This window comes from Pogoniulus pusillus, chromosome 18, assembly GCF_015220805.1.
Source record: "Pogoniulus pusillus isolate bPogPus1 chromosome 18, bPogPus1.pri, whole genome shotgun sequence".
In the NCBI taxonomy this organism is placed as follows: domain Eukaryota; kingdom Metazoa; phylum Chordata; class Aves; order Piciformes; family Lybiidae; genus Pogoniulus; species Pogoniulus pusillus.
Window position 1 is genome coordinate 10,422,379 of NC_087281.1, and position 23,526 is coordinate 10,445,904.

Here is a 23,526-nt window from a genome sequence, read left to right on the forward strand (position 1 = left end):
GAAACAGCACTATTTTAGTTTGGGATAATGAAAATTTCAGTGCATTCACTTTGTTTCTGTGCTGCACACTCCACAGATCTACAGTACTCTTGAAAGATCTGTCAGAGAATGAAGGTCTGCTAAATTATAAGCACAGCTGCTGTTATAACAGTAAGCAAAAAAGCTTCTGACTGTGCAAGTAGAACCTGCAAAACCTGTCAGATTTCTGTCTGGAAGAACTGCAATCAAGTAGTGGCAAGCAAGTGCAGGTAATGGGACCATCTTTTTAAAACATCTGTTTATTATCTTTTAAAAGTCTAAAGTCTTTTCAGTTAAATGACCAATTCTTTTAATTAGCCTTTACAACATGAAAAAAAAAAAAGCCTCTGTTAGTGCATTGTAACATTTTAAATTAGTATTTTCAACAGCTATTTATTACATTTCCATCTGAGCGGAATAAATATGCAACTCTATGCAAATTTTGAGCCCACACTAAGAAAGAAGTTTCCTGAATTTAATTCTGTTTACAGCTGTAAAATGTTTTAAAATTTCAAGACTACACTAAAGAAGACACATAGTTTTGGAGACTCCCTCTGTTTACACTACTCTACAACTTCTATTTTAAAAAGAGAAGTAGATTTTTAGGCTACATTGGAGGCAGTAAATATTTGTTTTAATGATATTTGTTAAAGACATTAATGTTTCCAAAGCTTTCACAGTCTCATGGGTACATGGAATGGCCAGGAACATGGCTAAACCCATCTTTAATCTATGTATTACCTCACCTATTCATACCCTAATTGATTAATCAAAATAGACTACACCAAGACTTTTTTCCACAGTGATACTAACAATAAACAGACCTGGCTATTGTTGGAGAGCGTAAGTCTAAAGAGGGAACAGATTAGTTGAGAGCAAAACTGCAATGAGAAAAGGGTAGAGCAAAGTATGAACAAATCATGCAGAGTACAGTTTATGTATTTTATGAAGTACAACAAAACCTTCTATCATTTGTATAGAATGTATTTTTCACATCCCATCATGTGGGATTGAATTAATGTATGTTAATGTCCTGAGTACAGGGACTGAATTAATGTATGTTATCTCTTAAATTGTGAAATAGCTGGTCATATACTGACTTCCATAAATGTACTTCAGTTTCAAATCTTGTATCAGTTTGTCTTTCACTACCCTTCTTAATTTGATATTCTTCTCCACTTTTCTTCAAAAAATGCATTAGGCTTAGGCAGTGGTAAAATCAAGCAAGTCTATTCAAAGGCCTTGCACAACTTTGTTAGGGAAAAAACAACATATGGAAATCAAAGTTTTTACTATATAAATGGAAAAGAGGATCAGCAGTTTGGAACATGGCACACATACATATATATATATGAGTTTCATTACTTTTCTATTTCAGTCTAATGCAATTTTCCTTAAACAAGTACAAACTCTTACAGCACAATACAAAGGGGCCTTTAAACCAGAATCTTCCACCAGTGTCTTGCTCCCTGCAAAGCACTTGTTTTGGCAAACAGCTAGAAGCTTGACAAGAAAAGGTCATCCATCTTTTTGCCTGAAAAGCTTAAGCCAGCTTTATACTGTAAGGGCTTATTACAAACACACAATGCTTACCACATGTTCAATTAGCTAACTGGATGCAATCCAAAGAATGGCTATAAATCCACAGAGAGATGGTTCGTTAGGAAGGCATCTGCCACACAAAGTCAAAATTACATAAGCACCCTTTGGAGAACCTTTTAATTGAGCTAAGCAGTTTAAAAAGATCATGCACCAACAGACTGAATTGTCACCAAGTACTGGTAAGCATTTGCACCCATACCTTTTAAAAGACTCTTGTGTTTTAACAGTCTGCAAATTTCATTTTCCCAACCAAGTGCTTGTACTGTTACCACTCTTGAAAGTTAACAGTGAACTTCAAAGACTCATACTATTATTTCACACTTCCTCCTCTCAGGCATTCTAGTTGCTGTCATTCAGGTAACAATGCACAAACATCTGCTTTCAGATGCCATGCTATCAAGAGGTGAAATTCAGAGGAGAAAATGAAGGCATAGTAGAAGGATAAAAATTTGCAAATCAGTTTAAGCTTCTTTTATTTCTTTGATTTTACCCTTTTCTTTTACTTGTGATTTGACCAGATGATCTTCAAGAGGCCCCTTCCAACCCCTATAATTTTGTGATTCTGCAATTCTGTGTGAATGGGAGGAAACAATATCCCAAACCCTACCTAGATAAAAAAAAAAATCAGAGTTTCGAGGTGAACAGGTTCTCAGTTGATACACTGCATAATGGGTTTTAAAAACAAAGACTTTGGTTAAATTTGAAGTTGGCTTACACCTTTGCTGTTCTAATTCAAGGAAGTCTACAGAAGGAAAACCAAAAATTACTGTAGCTACCTTTACCCAAAATATGACCAAAAAAGTGAGATTAGGTGTTTAGAAGAAACAGTGTCCTCCTTATTGAGACTGAATAGAGAAAAGCAACAAATGTGTGCCAGGTTTCTCTAAATGTACGTTTTGTTTCACACTGGGGAGAAAAAAATCTATATGATATGGACATGTAAAACTACCTTCCCAAGCAATTCCTGAACGTTTTTAAGGGATGTTGCATTTATGAAAAAGTTCTATCTCATAAAACTACCTGAAACACACGACTGGAGAAAGACACCAGTCACTTAGCATCACCAATTCAGGATTGTTCAGATCTGATAGTTTGAGACAAACTCCCATAAAAAGCCTCAGCCTTGAGTTCAGAAATGGAATGTTCATTTGCCTTGTTGAATTGTGTTAAACAGCTTCCCAGTTAACAAGCAGATCCTTACTTCAGAGGTACTTCACATTTTATTCCTGGAACACTTCTGCCCCAATGCCATGACAGATCTGAAATATATAAATCCACCTACAGCTTTGGAGAAACTAAAGAGGCTTTCCTTCCAGGCCCCTCATCGAGAAAAGGCAATGCATCTCCCCAGACTCTATACATGGCTCCTCCTCAGCCACTTTCAACACATCAGCTTCCTCTCAGACATTGAAATACAGAGAAGGCTAATGAGGTATGTGCACTGAATGGTCTAATTTAAGGGCGCAAATAAGAGATAAGAAGGTCTATCCAGTGAAGTTATCAAGAGACTCCGCTATTTCCTTACCCACTATTTATCATAAGCACATGGGCTATTACGCAACAGATACATTCTCATTTAAAAAACAGACACATAAAAACCCAAACCAAAACACCAACCAACCAACAACTCCAATGCAGCAAAACCAAACCCAACCCCATCTAGAAAAGGGTAAACACCTAGTTTACAAAGGTTGTGCAGTAATGAAGGTTGGTCTCTGTGTAAAATCTTAAAACACAATTATCTGCAATGAACAGCTGGTGGTTAACTTGAAACTTTCTTTTGGCAAAAGATGCTACTGCCAGAAGGAATAGCAAAGGAGGGCTATAGGTACATTCTGATAGGAGTCATGTATCAGTGGGAATAAAGAACAATTTGTAGCTTCTAAAAAATGAGAGATATTTCTAGAAAGAGGCAAGCAGATCTCTACCTACTGGAAGAATGTTCAGCAGAGGTCTATCTACTTAGTTATATACTAGAAACTGAAAAAATACAAGCACTCCTCCACAGGTTGTTCAACGCTCCAAGATCAGCATCTGATGACTACCAGAAACAATGTAATGGTCTGCCTGATTAATCTCTCAACAGCACCAGGAATGTCTATAAAAGACAATAATCAGAGATAATAATAAGAAATAAAACACACAGAGAGAAGATACTCAAAACCAGAAACAAAAAAACCCACATGAAAAACAACAACAGGCACCACTGAATCAGACCCAACCAATCTGCATCTGCAAGAGAAGACGTGAGTGAAAGAAAACACCACTCTTCAGTAACGTTAAAGTGTTAGAGACAACTAAGCAGAAATCCCAGCTTCTGGATGCATGTAATCTAGACTTTGAGATTTCTCAGTGAGCTGTTACACTGTTCTCTGTTCAGACAGTGCTTAGCACAAGATCTCATTTTCCAGACCTTTATAAGAAGCATAATTGATGCTGATTAATGACGATGACAGTGACGCCTACAAAACAGACTAAGGAATAAAAGCTCTGACAAATGGATACATTAGGCATTTTGGAGACAGTTTTCAACCTGAGAGGTGTTTTCTACTAACAGATCTCTGCCAAAGGGTGCTACAACATGGAAGAGAAATACAGTTTTTCTTATAGTGGTAGACGCAATTCTTTGTAACTACTTAACGTCTAGACTAACCAAGAACTTCTGTCAGACAACTATCTGCAGTACCTACCACCTCCAGCATGAGCTGTGCTGTTTTATTGCAATGCAACTGCCCACTCTGAAACGGGGAATCTCTGATTGTATAGAATGGCAACTGCATGACACAGATGGGACGTTTAACAATGATAAATATTCATTACAATTAATTAGATATAGTATATAGGCAGTTTTGAGTAGTTTCTGAATTTTTATTACCCTACCTGTAATAAATAGTTAAGAAAAAAACCCTAGCACTTCAAGGTCATTCTGAAGTTGTTCTACAGCTGATTCAATGCTGACACATTGCAAAGGGTAACTTAGCTTTCCACCAACTTAGAAATTAACATAAGTAACTGTATATATTTGTCTCACACATAAACCAATAATTGCAAAGGAAGAAGAAATCTACAGTGACAAATGCAGCAGGAAGATCACAAGATTTTTAAATATAGCAGCACACAAACCCTATGAGGAGAGGCTGAGGGAGATGGGGGTGTGCAGCCTGCAGAAGAGGAGGCTCAGGGCTGACCTCATTGCTGTCTACAACTACCTGAAGGGAGGTTGTAGCCAGGTGGGTTTGGTCTCTTCTCCCAGGCAACCAGCAACAGAACAAGGGGACACAGTCTCAAGTTGTGCCGGGGAAAGTCTAGGCTGGATGTTAGGAGGAAGTTCTTCACATAGAGAGTGATTGGCATTGGAATGGGCTGCCCAGGGAGGTGAGGAGTCACTGTCCCTTCAGATGTTGAAGAAAAGCCTGGATGAGGCACTTAGTGCCATGGTCTGGTTGACTGGCTAGGGCTGGGTGCTAGGTTGGACTGGATGATCTTGGAGGTCTCTTCCAACCTGGTTGATTCTATGACCTGTCTTTCAGTCTATAAAACTGACTTCACTAAAAATGCCTTTAACCCTTCCACAGGCAATTTACCTCCCTTGCCCACTTGATGGCCCTCTCTTATTCCAGTTTACAAAATTACATCACAGTGCCACCATGCAACCTATATTCTGTACTTTCAGCCTGCATTTGGATCTTGATGAGCTACACCAGAGCTCTCAAGTGTTTCTGAAATAATGCGTAACATGTCACTCACACAACTCTGTAAGCACTGAAATGGATGAAAAAGCACTGCCAAAGCACATCAATAAAACACTCAATGAGTGCACTTCAGCCTAGAACCAATATAGAAAAATCAATACGACCTGAAACAACAGTCAGCACTGAAGAAATTAATGAGGGCACGTCTTACAGTCTCCTGTTCACTGAAAGACTGAGAAACAGACACACCCTTCTCCCTAGCCCTGGCAGGAACTGAAGAATCAGGACTAAAAACCCATTCAACAATTAGATACGGATTGCAAGGTAACAGAGAATAAACTTGACAGATCTTTCTTTGAGAGTCTAAACCCTCTCTCTTGTTCATCAACAAAGACAAAGATTGCTTTTGGTAACTTAAGGAACTCAGACTACTTGCTTGGCCTAAAGCTCAGGGTTGCAAATCGACAGACAACGCCTTGGAAACTCCTGGACCTCAGCCTGGCTGGAATGCCCAGGATGCATACATCTTATCTCAGCTACCTCGAAGAGAAAAGGCTGATGTATACTCAGGGTATGGACAGGTAGAGCCAGGGAGGGGGCGGACGCCCTCCCCCCGGTGGTGCCGGACCCCTGCGAATGCCTGAGGATACACAGGAGCTCCTGGGGAGCTGCAGCTGGACACCGAGCAGAAAACTGCATAAAAGGTAGGAGGAATGCCTGCCAAAGGGTAGCACTCCCACCAGACTACCAGGAAGCACAATCACCAAGTGGACCTCCACCAGACCACCAGAGCTGCACCACTACCAGAAGAACCCCTGACACACTCCACAGAAGATCATCCCTGGGCCACGCACCCGTCTCTCTCTCTCCCTCCCTCCCCATCTGCGACTGAGGGTAATATGATCCCAGCTCTTTTCCTACCCTGCTGCTTCTCTTCTTCTCCATCCTTCTCTATATCTCTCTCTCTTTCCCCCTTCTCTCTCACTCCCTCTGTTTTGTCCAGCTTTATCCTTTAATAAATAGTTTTGAGGTGATCTATGGTCTTGTTTGCACCTTAATTTCACAACACGGGAATCCATAAGAACAGATCTTGCTCCTCTGGGCAGAGATATTGTTAATCTCTGTTCTCTGGACCTTGACACTTTCCCTGACTGAGCTAATTACCTCTCAGAAACACCAGTCTACTATAAATTTGGTTTTCTTAAGATTGCATCTATAAGGTGGAGTCACCCGATGTTTGGTTAACAGCAGAATTAACAGATTACATGCTTTGTAAGCCTGACTGAATATTCTGGCAGTGCAACAGCAACAACAACCACCACCCATATTTTGATCTGGTCTCTCAAGAGAAAGTTTTCTGAAGCACTTTATTCTAAATGTTCCTATGTGCTTACAGATGGCACAGGACACGGCTCAGAGAAGCTAAGCAAAAAATCTGAACTAATTGAGATGCTTGAGCGTGTCCAGAGAAGGGCAATGAGGCTGGGGAGAGGCCTTGAGCACAGCCCTACGAGGAGAGGCTGAGGGAGCTGGGATTGGTTAGCCTGGAGAAGAGGAGGCTCAGGGGAGACCTTATTGCTGTCTACAACTACCTGAGGAGTGGTTGTGGCCAGGAGGAGGTTGCTCTCTTCTCTCAGGTGGCCAGCACCAGAACAAGAGGACACAGCCTCAGGCTGCACCAGGGGAAATTTAGGCTGGAGGTGAGGAGAAAGTTCTTCACTGAGAGAGTCATTGGACACTGGAATGGGCTGCCCGGGGAGGTGGTGGAGTCGCCGTCCCTGGAGCTGTTCAAGGCAAGATTGGACGTGGCACTTGGTGCCATGGTCTAGCCTTGAGCTCTGTGGTAAAGGGTTGGACTTGATGATCTGTGAGGTCTCTTCCAACCCTGATGATACTGTGTAATACCAGATGCTTTATCAGGCCTTACAAAGTTTGCATTTCTTCACCTGACCATGAGGCTATGTCTTTAAAATATCCCTTAAGGTTCTGAGTGGGCAGTTCCTCTCTGCAAACACTTTAAAACATCAGTGAAAGTATTAAAATTCTAAAGAAATATTTTTATATAGAGAACTTTACTGATAAACTGCTGCAGTAATTTTAGTCTGTGAATAGATATCCTAGTGCATATTTACATTTGGGAAGTTTCCACTGACACAGCTGTTTCCATTCACAGGAAACACAAATATGCATTTACTCTAAATGCACAGAGTAAATTCAAATAAAGTAAAAATGCAGAAGATAAGTAACCCTGCAGATCAGTTTTGGCATAGAGAGTAGAAAGACCTGAATCACAGGTGTTACGGAAAGAAAACAGTTAGAAATTGAGAATTCTAAAAATGTCTTTTAAGAGCTGTTTTCTCTCCCTCTTCTTATGTCTACCTCAGAAAAAACCATAAGTATTTTGAGGACTGTATTTTAAATTACAAAGGCAATGTTCAAATTTTAGCTGAAAAAAGATTTAAATCCTTACTTACGAGAACATCACCTTCTGTATAATAAACAACTCATGTAGTATTTTCTTTTCAGTATGTGGGCCAGATAGCTGCTACCAGAGAACTTACCAAAAAATGCTAAAATTCTCATTCTCTCAGTGCAGAACAAACATTAAGAAACTATGATCAGGCTCTAATAACAGGATTAGCAGGAAAAAAAAAGGTGATGACAAAAATGTTTCTGTTGCAAAGGCAATTTACTTTCCACATCTCATACTTCAGCATTGGTGTTTTCTGCTTTAAAGACTAGAATGGGAGCAAGAACAAATCCTAATTCCCTTAGATTTGTGCAATCCACTAAGAGAACTGGCAGTGCCACAAGATATTCAGTGGAAAGTAGCCGAAAGCCTTGGTCTTCCCAGGCTGCCCTCTACTTGCTGTTGGACAAGGAGGGCTTTTCCTTCAGGCAGCTTCTGAATTAAATTTCACAACATGTGGCAGAGAAACTGGCATGGCTCTATAACCTCCCATGGTTTTGTAGCTTGTCTTTAGAATAGGGAATAAAAAGGAGAAACACAACTCAACTCTTTTTTTTAGAGTCCCACATAAAAATACCTGCCAGATGCTAATATTGCTATCTAAGGATGGCTCTCGACAAATCTGTCTCAATATAATGAGAGGCAGATTACTTTCCTTTGTAATCTGTCATATTCCCATCTGTTCTGTATACCTGAGCCACACAAATGCTGCAATCCCATGAATTACTCAGTTTAGAGAAGGAAGGAAGAAGATAAATTGTGTACTTTTGTTGAGGAAGTCAGTGTATAACAACGAACTGTTCTCACCATTTTGCCATTTAATTGCAGATAGTGCAGAGGGATAAGCAACCTGGCAGCTGGGACTAAAGGACAACTGAATTCTAGGAGGTATATGATAACAACATCTTATGCCAATATAGTGTAAAAGTTCACTAAATTTACTAAAATATACTACTAATGTTTCCCCTTCATTCATCATTTAGGATTTTCTATACGTAAAACTTTCCGTTTATATAGCAGTTTAGACTCATAAGGTCTCATTTACAAAATCAGGACTTTCTCCTCTTGTAGGCAGTTGAATACAGGACAAAGCTCTCTGACTACATTAATGGAATTAACTGATCCTGAGTCAACAATACCAAAACAGAATCTGGATATCTATTTGTTGGAGAGGGGAAATTAATTGATGCGAGAAGATATTTTCCAAAACTACTATTATTTATTACTGCTGCTATTCAGAACTCTGCCATCCCCACCACTAATTTTAATATTTTGGTTCTTACATGGATATGCAAACATTCTATGGATAATATCTACAGCTAATATAGCCAGCAAAATATAGAAACATTAACTGAACCGGAAGATACTATTCCTGCAGTCAAACACCGCTTGCAGTCTATACGCCGCTTGCCCAGTAGCTGGGCTCAAGCTCTTTCTGCTCTATGGCAGCAGGCAGTAGAGAATTACAAAGAGGCACTGAGCATTTACTCACAGATTATTATAATTACCCTCACGGGGGCTAGCCACAGTCCAGACAGTGCCCAAATGCTTTCAGGGACTCTGTCTTGTTGGACATTGAGGCTTGAATCTTCCCAGCTGCTGGGGACAGGACACAGACAATCTCTGACCTTGTCTGCTGGCTTCTTCTGGATGATCTGTGTATGTGTCCAGGGATTCTAGGCAGGACCTTCAGGTGCAGAGGCAGATGTGGTGCAGTCTCAGCACCATGTCACGCTGGCCACACAGGCCGATCGCCTGCAGGCATCCAGGGTCTGCTCCTGGTAACTGGCGGCAGTGGAGTTTAGCAGGCAGCAATAAGGCAGTGTGCAACAGCAGCAGGGCTGGGCACAGCAGAGAGAGCAGGCACAGAGCAGGGAAGCAAAGCAGGGAAGCAAAAGCAGGTTGTTCACCTGCCTATCTCCTTTTATCAATGTGGGCTGAGATTAATTGCCCTTTGGACACAGAACAGCCAATCAGGATGGCAGTTAGCCAAACCAGACCATATTAGGCTAAGCCACAGGCTCACTTTTCCCTAATTTGGGAAAGGAACAGACCTTGCACTAGGCAGGCACAAGCTAAGTGTGTGTGCCTTACACCACAGGACCCTGGGCAGGCCAGACTCAGTGGCTCCAGGTTTTGTGTCTGTTTCCCATGCTTGCCTCTCTGGTGGAGCAAGGCAGGACACGTATAAGCCTATCTGGGGCCTATCAGGCCTACCACAACACTATTTAAAAAAAAAAATCTCCCAGAAGTGCCAGATAACTTGCTACATTATTGATTGGTCACAATTAGGAACCTGCACATATCACACAGAAGAAACTAGTTCAATTTTCAGTACACATTGTTACTGGACAATACTGCTTGGTGAACATACATCTCAGTAGCTGAGATATTTTAATTACCTATATTTTTTAAAGTATTGGCAACTGAGAAATATTTAACATGATTGCTTCCTCCAGTTAATATTGTTAGCACAACTATATTCCTTTTCATAAACTGTCAAAATTTTCTGCTCTGGGATTTGAACTGAAATGGTGATACTCATTTGTATGGCATTAAAAGAATGCTATGCACTCTGTCAATATACATAATAAAGACTGGAGTTGAAAACCAAGATCCTGGTTAAGAAATTAAGTCAAAAGCAATGACCACCTCAACCAACTTGAGCAATTCAAAAGTCATCCATTTAGTTTAACCTTCATCTTATTTTCCTTTTATAGATCAACTCCATTGAACTGAATGATACCACAGTGAACTGAAATGAATAAATAGATGTCTGATGCATTCTAGTTGAGCACATATGTGTGTATAGCAAGAGATCAAATGAAATAGGTTTCACTGAAACAAGTAAGCTACTTTCACGTGGACTAAGTGTCTCTGTTCACTACAGACAGATACACCCAGCTCTTAAGGTAAACTAGGTGCTTTACCAAAGCAGCAGAAACGAGAGGAGACTCATCTAAAATTAGCTACACCTCAGCCCTAATAAAGCAGTCTAAAAATAGGATTTCATGACCTCACTAGCAAAACACCATAAAACCAGTTTATGAACAGTTGTACAAAGTTGATCCAATTTCCCTTGTGGGAAGAATCATAACCTTCCTAGAGAATTCTGCAGTACTTCTGGACAACACTTTTCCTTGATTACTTAGGTGTATGAGAAAGCTCTAGACTACATGAGTTCTACTGCATTTTGCAAGCACAACAACTTCTTAAGCATTCTACCAAATTCAGCCTAACTAAAGCATCTTAGTCTTCCCAAGGGCTTCCTTTAAGACAGCATTTGATAAACTGTTTTCTATCAGTAGCCTGTTTCCATTCATGTTATCCCTTTCATATAGAGACAAATTCTAGTTCTACAAATTTATTTCCAAGCAAATTCTAGTTCTGCAAATTTCTTTTCAAGTGCCACAGGGTAATGCACCAGATATTAACATTGCTGGGTTTACTTTTTCTGTGGAAAAGAGTACAGTGTTTTTAACCAACTCCTGAAGAACAAGATCACACTATTCTTCCAGCCCTTTGACAGTCCAACACACCTGAATTACCTTGAGATGGAATAGTAACACTATGTTCATCTGGGTATCAATGAAATGTTAGAAGGACACCTACCTGGCCTATGACGGGACAACACCACTACCTTTAACCACAGTTTTGTTCCACTACGGATGTGTCACTTAGTAAGATATGTGGAAACTACTGTTTAACTGCTATTTTCTTCAATTAAAACTACTGTTTAACTGCTATTTTCTTCCATTAAAACTACTGTTTAACTGCTATTTTCTTCCATTAAAACTACTGTTTAACTGCTATTTTCTGCAATTTCGGCAGGTCAGGCTGTCACCAAGAGCCTATGATACACAAATTTGTTGATTCATCTTATTCCTATCATATACCACTTGATTCTGTTCCCACTTAACAGCATTAAAAAACACAACACTTGAGAATTTAAATAATATTTCTCTTCCATCTTTGATTCTTTCATTTTTTTTCCCAAGATGTGACTGCTGTGTCATAAAGATAAAAACATTTCTTTTCATTACATTACTTGAAAAATAAGGGGAAAAAAGGAAAAATACCAAATAAGAGAACAGTTTTAAAAACAAATAAACTATTTCCCCTCACCTTTGCCACCTTATTATGTCTACCTACATAATGGTTAGCATTCTTCCAAAAAAATAAGAGTCTGGAAGTTTCTAATGGAAATTATCACAACGATTCTCATTTCATCACTATTATTTTTAGCTGACACTGTAAGCATCAGTGAGTAAGATGAACTGCAACTGCTCATTGACACACAGGCAAATACATCAAAATGTTCTTTTTAACTCAAGCTCACACAGACTTAAGGAAATTGACACAACACCTTCTCTAATATACTTTTATCAGAGGCCCTTGAAAGATTCCATTCACGGAAGAGTAAGATAAAAGACTGAAACTCCCTACCTTCACCTGACGATCCTGAGAGGTCTATGATGACATACACTCTGCCTTCTGGCTCCAGGTCAATCTGCAATCAAGAAGAGAATTAGAAGAAGACTTAGAAGCAAGTGACTTCACATGCAGGAAACAAGTTTCTAAACCAGGTGTACACAGGACACATGGGGAAGTCTACAGCTCGCTACCAACAGAGTCTCCTTTCACAAAGAAGTGTTGAAGATCCTGCACCTTCATCAAAGTAAAAAGGAAGAGTGTCTCTTTAACAAACTTGGAAACTTCAAATTCAGTGAAATTTACAATTCAAATATTTGAGGAACTGTTCTGCCATGTGTTTGGAAGACTATTTCCAAGGAAACAAGGAAGAGAGTTAAAAAAAAAGAGGTAGTACTTTTAAAATGTAATTTATACAGAGCTCAGCTATGCAAATATGAAAAAAACACACTGTGACCCATTCATATCCCAGTGAAATGGATCAGTTCTGGTCAGAGAATGGGGAAATGAACACATATGCCTCTTGTATGGCAGGTTAGCACATGTTTGTAATACTCCCACTGTATCCCCCCTGAAGGAAAGAAATCGCTTTGCCAAAGTCAAATAACACCAAGCTGCCTCCTAAGTCACCAGCAACATGAGGGTATGGCATCAGGACAGAGAAAGATGATAATGAAGAGATCACTAACCCACACTAATAAGTCTGAAGACCCATCTCGGTCTTTGCACATTAGCAAGTAACGGAGGAAAAAAGGCAGGCATCAAAACATCCAGGCTATGCTCAGCAAGCAGCTTCATGAGGACACCTTTTTTGACTCCAGGTTTTTCTCATCACCTGAGAAGGCCTTTAAAAGAGGAACATCCATGCTGTTTCCCTCTTTTGGGCCACAGCTGCTGGGTGATGTAAAATCCTCCCTCTGTGAACCAGCTTCTCACAGAAAAAAACCCCAAACCCTTTCTGTGATATTCAAGAGCAAGCTGGGAGAGGAGTTCACAGGTCTAGCTGATGTCATCAGCCCAGCAGATCACGAAAATTACACGAGCAGCTCGACTGTAAACAGCTGAGGCAGGACATAGGTGCTAGCAATACCAGGGGCTGCTCAGAAGAGAGGAAAGTGAATGTGTGATTGAGTATTTTTCCATAAATAAAGCATTCAGTGAAGACATTATTTTTTTTAATTTTCTGAACTGGCAGCCTGAGTTTTGTGGGGGAGCTCTGTGGGATTTTTTGTTTCATTGGTTGTTGGGATTTTTTTTTCCCTAAATAAAGCTACTGATCTTGAAATACTGCAGCTTTTAAATAAGAAAAATATTCAAAGATCAGAGGCACAGGTGCATGGGTAGACTTTTATGTCTGTGCTGAGGGAGGCTTTTGAAAACTGCTAGAGCACTCAACAGATGGCTGTATTAAAGACAGGCATGCCTAATGCTCTGTTTATATCAGCACCCTATACTGTTCAGCTAAGCTTTCAGTAAAATACTTTACCCAGTTCAAATCCCAATATGCACATACCCAGGAAAAAACAAACACTATCTCTGCAGAAGAATCAGATGTCTAGAAGAGATAGTGGCCATCAGTGATCTTTTGAGGTCCCTTCCAGCCCCTGACATTCTATGATTCTACAATCATCACAAAAATTTCTGTTTTGCCAATTTAAGTACTGTGATGTTTTGGGTGTTCCCTGCCCCCCCACACTTTAGAAGTCACCCAGACTAGACTCAGACAGCTCTGGAAATATGAATGAAGCTTATATTTACAGCTAACAAAATATACAAGCAGATATTTACAGAGGTCCCTTCCAGCCCCCGATATTCTATGATTCTATATACGGAAATAGACAAGGGAAAAGGGAATACAGAAACACAACTCCCCTCCCAGAAACATGAGTCCCCAGGAGGGGCTCCCAACTGCCCCTTCACCTTCCCCCTACCCCTCTCAACCTTACCCCAGTCCCAAGGAAGAATGGAGGTTCAGCCAGGGGGTTAGGAAGCAAAGTGGATTGGTCAGAGAGGCTAGAGAGAATCATAGAATCAACCAGGTTGGAAAAGACCTCCAAGATCATCCAGTCCAACCTAGCCCTAGCCAGTCACCTAGACCATGGCACTAAATGCCTCATCCAGGCTTTGCTTCAACGCCTCCAGGGATGGTGACTTCACCACCTCCCTGGGCAGCCCATTCCAATGCCAATCACTCTCTCTGGCAACAACTTCCTCCTAACATCCAGCCTATACTTTCCCCGGCACAACTTGAGACTGTGTCCTCTTGTTCTATTGCTGGTTGCCTGGGAGAAGAGACCAACCCCACCTTGTCTACAACCTCCCTTCAGGTAGTCATAGGCAGCAGTGAGGTCCCCTCTGAGCCTCCTCTTCTCCAGGCTGCACAACCCCAGTTCACAGTATCACAGTTCCCTCAGCCTCTCCCACTGGGTTTGTGTTCCAGGCCTCTCACCAGCTTTGTCGCCCTTCTCTGGACACGTTCCAGTACCTCAACATCTCTCTTGAATTGAGGAGCCCAGAACTGGACACAGTACTCAAGGTGTGGCCTGACCAGTGCTGAGTCCAGGGGCAGAATAACCTCCCTTGTCCTGCTGGCCACACTGTTCCTGATGCAGGCCGGGATGCCATTGGCTCTCTTGGCCACCTGGGCACACTGCTGGCTCATCTTCAGCTACTATCTACCAGTATTGTTAGTGACAGTATGATTAGTGACAGGAATTACTTTTTGCCAGAAGTTCAGCTGCCTCACATACCTTACGTATAAAAATAACACCTCGAAAAAAACCCAGCAGAATTGCCTGAACTGAGCAGAATCCTTCTTTTGAACTCTGGGCTTTCATGTGTGAAAGCAAGTATGGAATGAAAAGGACAGATTCAATTCTACTTTTCCATAAAACATTTCTAATTTAATGCCTAGAAAACCAATTCTCTAATTACCTCCCAAACAGCCTGGTTACTAGAATATAAACTCCATGCTTCTTTTTTCAGCCCACACATTATACTACATGTAGAAGGTGGAGTCTGTGTAATGTCATTTTATAAGTACAAAGGTACATACAGCACAATCTAAAGTCTTATAGCACAATCTGAAGTCTTCATTTTTTTTCTTCAATAAAAGCCCTGAAGCTTATTACATGTGAAATGACCTTAGATGTATGTGACCAGAAAGAGAATGACTGGCCAAATGCAGTTGAATATAACAGACATCCTTGAATGCAACGAAAACAGTCTGATCATGGCAGCTCTGATTCTGACCCTTCTCTTTGGCTAAAAATAACTTCCCTCTGAATGCAGCTGAGCATTCCTACATGCAGGGAGGCACAATGAGGAGTTATCTAAAAAGACACAACTGTTCAAAGGGACAGCAGGGAATGAGGTGAGGTGCAAGACACGTTGCAAAATCCATGCCTTGCACAGACACAGCACATTTTCTACACGCAACAATAGACTGTAATTGAGCACAATATCTGATTGCCAAAGTATTTTATCCTGTTCCTAGCCCATGCCATTTTGGAGGCTTTTGTTAAAATACAGATTTTTAGTAGGTGCAAGTAAGATTAATTGTAAAGTTACTTCAAACACCTTCTATACTGCTGAAATAATCCTTATGTGGCTGCATATGGAGACGAGTACAATGGTTGTTGGAAAGCAGCACAAATCTTGAAAAACTCCAGGCATGGATAAAGTATATTAGGAACCCATTTCAGGGAACAAAAGGCAACCATCCATAAAATCGAACATACTTTCAGAGGAAAAAACCTGTGTTGAAACCATGGCCAAGTTTCAGCATATTGAAGGCATTTATGCAGTTTCACAGTCATTAATGGCTTCTATTTTCAACACCCTTTTGAGACAGTTCCCCATCTGTAGAATGAGACATTCCCAAAGGCACAAGCTAGATTAAATGACTTGCCAGAAAAATCACACAAGAGGTTTATGGTTAAACATGAACCAAACCCTGGTCTCTGAAAGGCCCAGAAGGTCCACTGAACCGTTCCTCCTAGTCCTCAATTAAGCTGCACTTTGTCAAACAATACCCATCCTGTCTTCCTGCCATTGCCTGATAGCAATTCAGATAATCATCATCAGGAAAAACAGTATCAAGCAAAAAATGACTTAAGTATTTCTCTGCTGCATTTCCAGAGGATCACAATTCTTGGGCAGCTGCAGAGTAAAGCAAAATTTAATCAAACTATGCAGAAGATTGTGAAAATAGTTAAGACTTTTCATTAAGGTTTTCTTTTTTGCAAGCTTTTAACTCCTAAAATGTTTTGGAAAACTGAGTCCTGAGATCATCTTGAAGCTTACCACTTTCATTCTCTCAGGTGCAAGACTTAACTCCCACTCCTTAAAAACATGGAAAACTCAGTATTTTCTTAGACTAAATTTTTTTTCTATGGAAACCACACATTCTCTCTAATCTTATAGAGATGAGGATGAATACCATATGTTATGTAATTGTTGAGGTTGCACCAATGCTTCATATCTGAGTATGAAGATTTTACATCCTTGACCCCTGGGCAGCCTGAATCATTGCATCAACACGTTGGAAAGGTTTTTCAGCACAGAGATTTTGCATGGTCTATAAAGCAAACTGAGTCCTGCCGTTAACAAGTTATAAACTGTTATCTTCAGTGGCTCAGTCTCCCATTACCGTGGCTTTTCATTTGATCATAACTGAATTCATCAGCCACCTATGTTTCAAGACAAGAACATCACTGAAGATCAGGTGCCACTGTACTCATTTAAATATCAGCTTGTTTCTTGAGAGACATTTAAAGATAGTCATTGAGATAGATCTCAGATGTTATGTTAAAAAAAATGACTAGACACACGCATTTCCCACAAGAGAACTTCCTAACAGCACTGAGTACTTTTTCATCTTGGTGTTTCTTAGCTAGACAGCATATGAAATGCAGCAAAAATCCTTCAGCCACAAAGCTGTTTAGGATTTTGGCAACAGTATAAACCCAAATGGACTGTATAAGCAAGAGAAACAGAAAGAATTAAATCATAAAACCTGCTTTGCACCTCTCGCTGCGATGTTCTAGGATTATCTGATATTTAGATAGCTTAAAGTATAAACCTCCACGCACATGATCTGTCACTGCAGATGGTTATTTGAGTCATGCAGGACTTGAGTAGTATGTATTAACCCTTACTGAGCACAACGTAACAGAAAGTGTCTTTTGAACACACAGATTCTCTGAGAGGAGGGACGGGACTGTGTTTGAAGAGGTGGTATCTGTGAAGGCCAGAGGTGTTGCAGCTTCTGTTTTGAGGGGCATGTACAATTCTGATAAAATGCTGTTTCCATGAAAATGCTGAAGAAAATCAGAATAGGTGTGACCTAACAGAACATTACCAGAGACAGACCTTCTGCTGGGTTATTGTTCTTCTTAACTACAAGATTCTTCAGACTCAATTTAAGTAGCTAATACAGTACCTATTTTTAACTTCTTGTCCTGGAGTCCGGTGTAACCCAAATCCCTCTCCCTCTGTGGCTTGAATGGGAGAGAAATGGTGGCAAAGCCTGTTTCCCCCCTGCCCTGCAGGTGTGAAGAGGGGCAGCAAAGGGCCCTTCTGGCATGAGGGGTGCCCATGCAGTGCCTGCGCTGGAATGGGGCTGGGCACTGGCTGTGGTCTCACACCTAAGCAGTGGTAACTCTGCTCTTTGTCTAGGAAGGGTATAAATATTGGAGTGCTTCCCACCTTGGGGTTCCTGCCTTAGAGTTCTCCCCTGCCTGGATAGTTCCTGCAGAAAGAGCCCCCTGGCGCTCCGAAGGACAAGCTCCTGAGGGACAGGACCCTCCCTGCTTTCCCGCCACCAGCACCCTCTTTATGCAGCTTGATAGGCCTGAACCAGCCTCGGAGGCCTTTGGAAGAGAGCAAGCGACAAGCACCTGGAGCGCCTTTCTCTCAGCCAGCCTGGCTCTCCTGTGAGTGAGCTTTTGGCGCAGCCTGGATAATAGTGGGGATGCTATGTTTAGTAGCTTAGCCTCTCCAACTCCTGACTTCCAAAATAGCCAAATTTACCTATGGTATGCTTGTAAGATCTTCTTAATCTGACTGAATCTGCTAATTAGAACTAAATTAATTTCTGTATCTAGTTTTGGGGGCAGGTTTCAGGAAAATAAAATAACTCTATTATTCTATATATTCCTGACTCAGCCACGTTAATTCCCTGCCTCCACAACACTTGTTTAAGAGATAATAAAACAGTAATAGTGACACTTTTCATGGGACCATAGGATATTAGGGGTTGGAAGAGACCTAAAGAGATCATCGAATCCAACCCCCCTGCCACAGCAGGACAATCCTATCTAACACAGATCACACAGGAACACATCCAGACAGGCCTTGAAAGGCTCCAGAGAAGGAGACTCCACGACCTCCCTGGGCAGCCTGTGCCAGTGCTCTGGGACCCTTACAGTAAAGAAGTTCCCTCTTGTGTTGAGGCAGAACCTCTTGTGCTGCAAATTATCACAGTATCATCAGGGTTGGAAGAGACCTCACAGATCATCGAGTCCAACCCTTTACCACAGAGCTCAAGGCTAGACCATGGCACCAAGTGCCACGTCCAATCCTGCCTTGAACAGCTCCAGGGACGGCGACTCCACCACCTCCCTGGGCAGCCCATTCCAGTGTCCAATGACTCTCTCAGTGAAGAACTTTCTCCTCATCTCCAGCCTAAATCTCCCCTGGCGCAGCCTGAGGCTGTGTCCTCTTGTTCTGGTGCTGGCCACCTGAGAGAAGAGAGCAACCTCCTCCTGGCCACAACCACCCTTTAGGTAGTTGTAGACAGCAATAAGGTCTCCCCTGAGCCTCCTCTTCTCCAGGCTAACCAATCCCAGCTCCCTCAGCCTCTCCTCGTAGGGCTGTGCTCAAGGCCTCTCACCAGCCTCGTGGCCCTTCTCTGGACACGCTCAAGCCTTGTCCTATCACAGGGAGCAGTGAGCAGAGCCTGTCCCCTCCCTCCTGGCAGCCCTCAAATACTTATAAATGTTTATCAATCCCCTCTCAGTCTTCTCTAGACTAAAAATCCCCAGGTCACTCACTCTCTCCTCATCAGCCATGCCCTCCTGTCCCCTCATCATCCTCACAGCCCTCTGCTGGACCCTCTCCAGCAGACTCCTGTCCCTCTTCAACTGGGGAGCCCAAAACTGAACACAGTATTCAAGATGAGGTCTCACCAGGGCAGAGTAGAGGGGGAGGAGAACCTCCCTTGATCTGCTGGACATACTCCTAATACAGCCCAGGATCCCATTGGCCTTCTTGGCCACAAGGGCACATTGCTGTGCCATGGGTAACTTGTTAGCCACCAGCACCCCCAGGTCCCTCTCCACAGGACTGCTCTCCAGCAGATCACCTCCCAGCCTGGACTGGTGCAGTCTGTTATTCCTCCCCAGATGCAGGACTCTGCACTTGTCCTTGTTGAACTTCACCTGGTTCCTCTGTGCCCAGCTCTCACTCTGCCCAGGTCTCTCTGGATGGCCGCACAGTCTGCAGCTGTCTCAGCCAAGCCTCCCAGCTTGGTGTTGTCAGCAAACTTACAGAGCAGACTTTGTCTGTCTGTGTCCTCGTCAATGTCATTGATGAAGATGTTGAACAGGACTGGCCCCAGCACTGATCCCTGGGGGACACCACTGGTCACAGCTCTCCAGCTGGATCTGGCACCATGGAGCACCACCCTCTGAACTCTATCTTGCAACTAGTTCCTAACCCACCTCACTGTTTGCTCTTCCGCCCCACACTTCCCCAGTGTCAATATAGTCAAATCACACAGATCAAATTTCAAACCCACCATCATTACTAGTATCAAAGCAAACTCTTGATCACAACAACAGCTAGAGGAAGGACTGAAATGAAAAACCTCACACAGCATTCATGCCCAAGTCTCTAGCAAGCTCATCTAAAATGGATAGCTTTGGAATAGTCTCTGTAAAGTCAGCAAAATCAAATTATTGTAGAATAGTTCATGTTGGAAAGGACCTGAAAAATTTTATTTAATAATATTACCTGCAAATTAATAGCTTCCACATGCCACGTTAGTAATTACATGAGGGAAACTTGACTTTTAAAGCAACTGGCCAGAAAACATGTTGAGAAAACTTCCCTGTAATGTCTGTTTTACTTCCATGTTGTGGAGGGTTTTTTGGTGCCACAACCTCCTGGTCTTCTGGCCAAAGAAAGCAGGTCCCTGTCAGAGCCACAAATCTGCCTTTCATTATGAATGTTACATATTTGATTATTATAATTATAGCCAAACACAGCACAGCCTGCTGCACTGTAATTGACCACAACGATACATTTAAAAGTTAAGAGATTTTGGCCACAGGGGATTCTATCATTTATTTACTCATACTCAAAAGTCAACAAAAAGACATCAAACATTTTGCGTGACCTACAGAAAAGATCAAACACTTTCCAGTGCCAGACACATGCACAGACATAATACAGAACAGAAGCAGCCAGAGATAAACAAGATTCAGCTGAAATAACCACAGTATTCCGCAATCAATTCTAAGCTAAGAATCCTTCCACTGCTTAATATAGCATAGAGTGATGTTCAGTTGCAGTGTCCTGACTCACACATGACTTTGATCTTCCATGATCTGCTGTACCTAAGACCTCCCATATTTTAATGCATAAATGTATGTGTGTTTGTGCCCAAGCATGCACGTCTGCACGCTCATAACTCACATACTCATTTTGTGCTTTGCAAAAGCCAGTTTTATGGACCACTGCACTGGGACTAGGGTGTTCGTGTTCTAACTTTCTGTCCGAGTCCAGAAAGTTAACTTGGACAGATAACTGTATCTACAGGCAATAAGACACTAGAGGAGCACAAATGGCTGCAAATGTATGAAGCAACATAACCACAGAAGAGTCACTGCATAAAGCCAAGTTTCTGGCTCCTTGATCTGAAAAGGAGGAAGAGATTATTCTCATTTTCTTGAAATCTTCAGCTGGTGAGAGTATGTAAGGCACAAAGTGTTAGCTGCTATCAAAGTGTTTAACAGTTATATGCCCAAACTAGCATCAGAACCCACGACAAGGTGAAATAAATCAATGAGAGTGAAAATTCTCCTTGAGCAGAAAAAGAAGTCAATAATCCTAAAACACAAAACTGTCATTCAGGGTATTCTGCAAGTGAATAGGCCAGTGGAAACTTGTACCAGTAGGAGTGTTTGAGGCACCTGTCTGTGCTGTTTTACTAGTTTACACAACCCAGTACAATTATTCTCATGATGCAAATGTCTTCTGCTAATAAGTCTTATGAAGGCAGAGAAAGAACTCTGAGTTACACGGTGTGTTTTTTCACTGTACTATAATGGTATTCACACTAGAAATGGAGGTTGCATTATTTTAGCAGTATTAAGGAAGATGGCACACAAAGAGCCTACATGAGCCCAGCAATAACATGAAGTACAATGTATAAGAGCTTGGTTTGGCTGAACGACACTCAACTAGACTTTGTGAGTGAAAGGACAGTAAAACCACCTATAAAACAGCAGCCATATAAATCCATTCACTTGCTAAATATATTCTGAGAAGGAAAAGAAACTTTTCAGAGCACAATCCTTCCTCAAGCAGATGGTTATTTGATCTAAGAATAAAGAAATTGCATCATGTGCTAAGATATGACCACAAGGCTTCTCAAAATCTCTTCTTTAATGCATGAGCACAATGGCAGTCTTCACAGGGAAATGATTAGCTGCCACAAAATACTTAAACCACATTTATTGTCTTAGCTTATATACAATTTTCAAGGTCATGATACAGAACTGCAACTAGAGTTACCTGAACAGAGAATCCAGACTGCAAGCACGTAATGGTTTGCCAAAAACTACATGTTAAAAACTAACAAATGCTGCCAAATTAGTTTATTAGAGTACAGCTTCAGATAACCACATGCCTATTTGCCTAAGCAAAACTACCTACCACATTTCTTAGGTGACTTGCAGATGACTTGCTAGAGGGCAGGGGTGCCATCCAGAGGGACCTGAACAGGCTGGAGAGGTGTGCCCATGCCAACCTCATGACATTCAACAAGGCCAAGTGCAAAGTACTGCACCTGGGTTGGCACAATCCCAAGCACAAATATAGGTTGGGTGGTGAATGGCTGGAAAGCAACCCTAAGGGAAAGGACCTGGGGGTCTGGGTTGATGAAAAGCTCAACATGAGCCAGCAGTGTGCATGCATAGCCCAGACAGCAACTGTGTGCTGGGCTGCAGCAAGAGCAGCGTGGCCAGCAGGGCAAGGGAGGGGATTCTGCCCCTTTACTCTGCTTTCCTGAGACCCCACCTGGAACACTGTGTGTAGTTCTGGAGCCCCCAGCACAAGAAGGACATTGAACTGTTGGAGTGAGTCCAGAGGAGGCCACGAAAATGCTCAGAGGCTGCAGCAGCTCTGCTATGAGGACAGGCTACGAGAGTTGGGGCTTTCCAGCCTGGAGAAGAAAAGGCTTCAAGGAGACCTTGGAGTAGCCTTCTAGCATCTGAAGGGAGCCAAAAGGAAGGCTGGGGAGGAACTATTGACAAGGTTTTGCAACGACATGACAAGAGGTAATGGGTTTAAACTGGCAGAAGGGAGATTTAAACTAGATGTTAGGAAGAAGTTCTTTCCAGTGAGGGTGGTGAAACTGGCACAGGTTGCCCAGGGAGGCTGTGGCTGCTCCCTCCTTGGAGCTGTTCAAGGCCAGGTTGGATGAGGCTTTGAGTGACCTGTTCTAGTGGGAGGTGTCCCTGCCTATGGCAGGAGGTTGGAATTAGATGTTCTTTAAGGTCCCTTCCAACCTAAATAATTCTATGATTATATGATTTAACCACAGAGATGTTTGGAGTTTCTCTTAGATTGCAAGGATACTTCCTCAGAGTAGTCACCGTTGCAACACTTTGGACAATCACCCTGAAATGGATATTTATGTAACAGGGGTTATGGATAAGCAAAGGACTTGAGGATTGGCTGGTACTTTTCCTGGACAGTTCTGGTGTGCTTCATATACTTTTCCATATTTCCTTAAGTATCTTCCTTATTTCCTTACTTCCCTTTAATAAGACTTCCTGTGTGAAGTCTTACAGATATCTTACAGGTATTGAAGCAACACTACCTGTTTCTTGTAAAGCATATGGTATTTCTCTTCTCTTTATGTTCACATACTCCTGTCTTGTACTCTCCTCCTGCTATGTATACTCTAGGAATTTCAAGATAGAATATAGTAGGAAAGACTTGCACTGCATTACCACACAAAGGATAAAGGGAATAGCTGTGATGACTTTTTAGACCTCAAAATCCATTAACATTAACAGCTAC

The 23,526-nt window shown here is 41.8% G+C and overlaps 1 protein-coding gene across 3 annotated transcripts in view; it reads right to left on the reverse strand.

The window, feature by feature from the left end:
- The window catches only part of PRKCE (protein kinase C epsilon), a 308,568-nt gene that overhangs the window by 184,458 nt on the left and 100,584 nt on the right, over positions 1-23,526 (reverse strand). For all 3 annotated transcript variants that reach the window (XM_064158377.1, XM_064158380.1, XM_064158379.1), the window contains exon 2: positions 12,229-12,292. In XM_064158377.1, coding sequence (XP_064014447.1) covers positions 12,229-12,292 — 64 coding nt within the window. The remainder of the gene's footprint in view (positions 1-12,228; positions 12,293-23,526) is intronic.